General features: G+C 47.2%; 1 protein-coding gene across 3 annotated transcripts in view; it reads right to left on the bottom strand.

Annotated features, from left to right (window-relative positions):
• Positions 1–175: 175 nt before the first annotated feature.
• Positions 176–5,825, bottom strand: part of dip2a (disco-interacting protein 2 homolog A) — a 113,612-nt gene continuing 107,962 nt past the window's right edge. For all 3 annotated transcript variants that reach the window (XM_079733599.1, XM_079733600.1, XM_079733601.1), the window contains 6 exons: positions 5,541–5,602; positions 5,230–5,287; positions 5,034–5,108; positions 3,771–3,945; positions 2,136–2,259; positions 176–1,965 (listed from right to left, as the gene is read on the bottom strand). In XM_079733599.1, coding sequence (XP_079589725.1) covers positions 1,713–1,965; positions 2,136–2,259; positions 3,771–3,945; positions 5,034–5,108; positions 5,230–5,287; positions 5,541–5,602 — 747 coding nt within the window. In that variant the 3' untranslated portion in view covers positions 176–1,712. The remainder of the gene's footprint in view (positions 1,966–2,135; positions 2,260–3,770; positions 3,946–5,033; positions 5,109–5,229; positions 5,288–5,540; positions 5,603–5,825) is intronic.

Below are 5,825 nucleotides of genomic sequence, written 5' to 3'. Positions count from 1 at the left end.
CCATCACATTGTGTATTTGAGCATTCTTTCTTCGACAGTACATTGGAGTAGAAATACTAGAAATGACGAATATTCATATGTTTCAAAAAGAGAAATTAGCTAACATCTTGAGGCTCAGGTTCCTAGCATCAAGTCAGTACACACAAATGAAACAAAACATTTCAACTTGTATAAGTAAAGTTTTCTTTTAATAAGAAATTATGGTATGAAAATAATGACAACCAACCACACGCCAGACAATTGCATCTTCTCATGGCCCAATCAGGAGTAAGTCCCCTCGGAGCAGAAGCATCCCAGAGTCTGCATGGAATCTTCTTTATTTGACTGAAGCCACAGGACGCAGCCCGAAGGTCATTCACTAGAAAAACACTCCAACCGTGTCTGCAGTTCAGGTGGGCGGGCAGTTCATGGTTCACTAGATCTAGTCTTTGTTATGAACCCACCAGGAGTGTCCGTCGATAGTCTCTTAATAACTTACACAAATCCTGTACATACTTACAGCAGGCCTGAAGCCTGTCTTCAAAGTGGATTTAAAATAAAAAATAAAAGTTATCTTACATATTACATATTCATTAGATATTATGAAGGGGGAGGGGGGGGGGGGGGTCTGGTACAGCCTATTACAAATCTGACTCATACAGCACATGCAAATCAAGAACAGAACAAAATCTAACTCTGTTGGCAACATCCAGAATGACTGATGACGGCGGAGAGTTGAGACATCCACACAACATATCTGTGACAAACCAAGTGGGACCAGGTTAACGACAAGAAGAAATAAACAGTGTTGTACACAATGATCCCTATGTATAAATATATATCTTCTTTATGCATCCTTATATAATGGATTATGGTATTGAATGCATTGCTGTGATCTTGCAACTTCCATATTGGTTGTATTGCATTTTATTTGATCAAATCATGGGACTATAGGAAAGAATATAAAGCTAAATTGATGAAAACTCATCCGCAGCACAGGGTTTTCATTTTCAAAAAGGTGTTGTGTTATCCTGAACTCTAGTGGTCTATGAGAACAATCTGGTACTTTTAACATGAAGAAATTCACGAGATGTATCAACTCATCTATCATGACAAACCCAGATCCTTTAACGTTAAGAAACAGGATTGATGATTGACAAACATGATGATCGACATTAGATCAACACATGAGGACAAATTAGCCAAAACTTATTGGGAAACAAATATCGTAGCGTTTCAATTAGCATGTAGCCTTTTGTTGCTAGTCTGTAATAAAATCTTTCTTTAAGAAAACACCCATTCTTCCACATGGATTGTCATTGACTCCAGACAAAACAATTTTTTCATAACATTAGGAACCAAATAGATTTCAGGAAAAACACACAGATGAGAGTCAAACAGATTTAGGTTCAAGGGGCCCGACGACAAAACTGATGGCAGAAACACAGCTGTTCTAAACCACAGAGCAGACATGGTGTGGTGTGAACGGCTCTGAGAGCTACTCAATGCTTCCCCTGACCCTGGGAGTCCTGCAGCACAAATGCATCCCAGCTAGACCCCAACCAAAAGCTGCTCCCAGTCCTTTAGAGGAGTTTGGACCTGTGGTATTCAGCCTTCTGACCTTTCCCTCCCCCGTCTGACGACCCGCAGCCCTCCTAACCTCGTCCTCCTGCAACGCTGGACTTCCTGAAGGGCTCAGGCCTCTACCGGTGGCGCCACACTGCCCCAACGCCTCACATGTTGTAGGCCACGTAGATGGGGTCCAGCTGGTCGGCCAGGAAGCCGTCCCTGAGGTGCATGCGCTGCTTCTCCCCGCGTGAGTTGATGGGGATGACGCCGGGGTCCACAACCACCACCACGCCCACAATTAGGTAGTGCTCCTCCAGCACCACGTTGGTGACCAGGGCCACCAGGTCCAAGGCCTCCTGCTCAGAGCCCTCCAGCTCCACCACCACCACCAGCAGGTTGGTCCAGGTGAACACCGCGCTTGGGAGATGGACACATACATCATGAATAAACTCAACTTGCCAAAAGGCATATTCACACCTCCACCCTTCTACTGATAGTAAACCAGTTCATACAAGCTACTTCCACTCCCCCCTGAAGTGGATCTCCCTCCCTGGGAGGGTTCCAGAGCATGGGCGGTCGGTCCTCACCACTCAGCGATGCTCTTGTGGGCCCTGATGACGGAGGTCTCGATGTCAATGGGGTGGTACCGCATCCCCCTCAGCTCCAGCGTCTCGTCCAGGGAGCCCACCACATAGAGGGCATCGTGGCGCTCTACAGCAGACAGGGGGACAGACAGGCGGCGAGACAGACAGGCAGACAGACAGGCAGACAGATGGAGAGACAGACAGACAGACAGAAAGGAATTAAGGACAGACAAATTGAGAGACAGATCGGCAGACAAACGGGGACAGACAGACAGAGAGGCATACAAACATATAGACAGACAGTCAGGCAGCCGTACAGATAGACAGATATTACATGATTGAATTATGAAAATAATAATAGTAAGTTCAGCAAAAACAAAACTCGATATTAGTTGCGATTCCAGCGGCTGTCAGATACCAGAGGAGGAAACACACCTCCTCCTGACGCCTCTCCACAGCCGCTAGTGTTCAGAGTGGACCACACACCTCCTCCTGAAGCCCCTCATCAGTCTCTTTACAGCTGCTAGTGTTCAGAGTGGACCACACACCTCCTCCTGAAGCCCCTCATCAGTCTCTTTACAGCTGCTAGTGTTCAGAGTGGACCACACAACTCCTCCTGAAGCCTCTCCACAGCCGCTAGTGTTCAGAGTGGACCACACACCTCCTCCTGAAGCTTCCCTACAGCCGCTAGTGTTCAGAGTGGACCACACACCTCCTCCTGAAGCCCCTCATCAGTCTCTTTACAGCTGCTAGTGTTCAGAGTGGACCACACAACTCCTCCTGAAGCCTCCCTACAGCCGCTAGTGTTCAGAGTGGACCACACACCTCCTCCTGAAGCCCCTCATCAGTCTCTTTACAGCCGCTAGTGTTCAGAGTGGACCACACAACTCCTCCTGAAGCCTCCCTACAGCTGCTAGTGTTCAGAGTGGACCACACACCTCCTCCTGAAGCCCCTCATCAGCCTCTCTACATCCGCTAGGTTTCAGAGTGGACCACACACCTCCTCCTGAAGCCCCTCATCAGTCTCTTTACAGCTGCTAGTGTTCAGAGTGGACCACACAACTCCTCCTGAAGCCTCCCTACAGCTGCTAGTGTTCAGAGTGGACCACACAACTCCTCCTGAAGCCTCCCTACAGCCGCTAGTGTTCAGAGTGGACCACACACCTCCTCCTGAAGCCCCTCATCAGTCTCTTTACAGCTGCTAGTGTTCAGAGTGGACCACACACCTCCTCCTGAAGCCCCTCATCAGCCTCTCTACATCCGCTAGGTTTCAGAGTGGACCACACACCTCCTCCTGAAGCCCCTCATCAGTCTCTTTACAGCTGCTAGTGTTCAGAGTGGACCACACAACTCCTCCTGAAGCCTCCCTACAGCTGCTAGTGTTCAGAGTGGACCACACACCTCCTCCTGAAGCCCCTCATCAGTCTCTTTACAGCTGCTAGTGTTCAGAGTGGACCACACAACTCCTCCTGAAGCCTCCCTACAGCTGCTAGTGTTCAGAGTGGACCACACACCTCCTCCTGAAGCCCCTCATCAGTCTCTTTACAGCTGCTAGTGTTCAGAGTGGACCACACACCTCCTCCTGAAGCCCCTCATCAGTCTCTTTACAGCCGCTAGTGTTCAGAGTGGACCACACACCTCCGCTGGCGTCGGTCAGCTCTGTGCGCCGCAGGAAGCCCAGGTAGCCCGTCCTGGCCCAGTTGGTGACCGTGTCTCCAAAGCAGAGTCTGGTGTTGAAGTGGTCCGTGTGCAGCGCCTCCTCTCCGAACACGGTGTAGTACCCTGTTGCATTGTGGGGGCTGCTTACCCAAATCTGTCAAACGAAAAACACACACCCAGGCTGCTTCAGGGCTTACTCAGGGACAGACCCTTATCTCAGATGACCTGGGCCCTTCTCACTTAACATAATACAGTTTTGTTATACTTTAAAGACAGAAAATAACATACAGGTGCATCTCAATAAATTTGAATGTTGTGGAGAATGTACTTAATTTCAATAATTCAATTTTAAAAGTGAAAGTCATACATTATATAGATTCATTACACCCAACGTGAAATATTTGTATTAATCTTGATGATTATGGCTTACAGCTCAGTAGCTCAGAATATTAGAATATTGTGAAAAAGTTCAATATTGTAGACTCAAGGTGTCACACTAATCAGCTAATTACCTCAAAATACCTCCAAAGGTTCAGTAGGCTTCACAATCATAGGGAAGACTGCTGACTTGAAAGTTGTGCAGAAGACAATCATTGACAGCCTCCACAAGGAGGCTATGCATCCAAGCATATTCATAGAAAGTTGAGTGGAATTGGCATCTTGGCACCTGCCCACACTGCCCAAAGTACCAATTCCTGGTTTATTGTCCATAGGATTACTGTGCTTGATTGGCCAGCAAACTTGCCTGTTCTGAACCCCATAGAAAATGTATGGGGTATTGTCAAGAGGGAGATGAGACACGAGACCCAACAATGCAGACGAGCTGAAGGCCACTATCGAAGCAACCTGGGCTTCCATAGCACCTCAGCAGGGCCAAAGGCTGATCGACTCCATGCCACTGATGCAGTGATTCATGCAAAAGGAGCCTCAACCAAGTACTGAGTGCATATACAAGAACATACTTTCATATCTGTTTTTCTTATGTCTTATTAAATATTCTAATTTTCTGAGATACAGAATTTTGGTTTTCTTGAGCTGTAAGCCATAATCAAAGATTAATACAAATAAAGGCTTGACATATTTCACTGTTTGTGGAATGAATCAATATAATATATGAGATTCACTTTTTAAAAGGAATTATTTAAATTAATTAACTTTTCCACAATATTCTAATTAATTGAGATGAACCTGTAGTTTAGTCATTTTTAGCAGAGAAATCAAAGTATGTGAGGCTGGACTGACCTCTCCAAGGTGGGAGTCCCCGAGGGGCCCCTTGGTCTCTGTGTTGGCCACGATCACCTTAACGCCAGGCAGGATCTGAGGACCACATGGAGGGGGGGACCAGTTAGTGGAGCCGCCGTTTAATAGAGTTGTTTGTTAAATGACATTTCCTGGTATGAAAAGGTGTGTGTATGAGGTGGTGTGACCAAGCATGTACCTTCCCAGACTCCATCAGTGGAAGGCTGTGAGGTGACCCCCTCTCCACCAGACGGACCCTGCAGGTCATGCAGGGAAACGTCCAATCAGAACTAAAACACTCCTCACCCATTCCACATCATAACGGACTGCTGATTTCAATACTAAACATATGGAAATAGAAACATGAATCCTGATTTGGTTTGAAAGCCACCGAGTTAGGATATATACTGTATGGATATATGTTGTTAGACATTATTCTGCTGCTATACGGTATTGGTTCTGAAAGTCAATGATCACCACAGACATCTCCATGGAGACAAGGTGCCCTACCTGTCGTGCCGGAGGGCCCTCATGTCCACGTAGACCGTGGTGGGGTCCGGTCCTGCCGTGCCCTGGAGGTCAGACAGGGGTCAGACAGGGGACAGTCAGGGGTCAGACAAGGGTCAGACAGGGGACAGTCAGGGGTCAGACAGGGGACAGAGACCAGAGTGAGACCTGTGCCGTGTTCCAATATTTATACTATCCTTACTTACTAGCCTTAGTTTGAGTACGTAGGGCGTTCCAATTCAGATCGGGGGTGAAAATAAGTGTACTGAAAGCCCCTGATGGTGTACT

The sequence above is a fragment of the Pollachius pollachius genome, assembly GCF_949987615.1.
Source record: "Pollachius pollachius genome assembly, chromosome: 3".
In the NCBI taxonomy this organism is placed as follows: Eukaryota; Metazoa; Chordata; class Actinopteri; order Gadiformes; family Gadidae; genus Pollachius; species Pollachius pollachius.
Note: the sequence above shows the minus strand (reverse complement) of the source record. Positions and strands in the feature narration are given on the sequence as shown.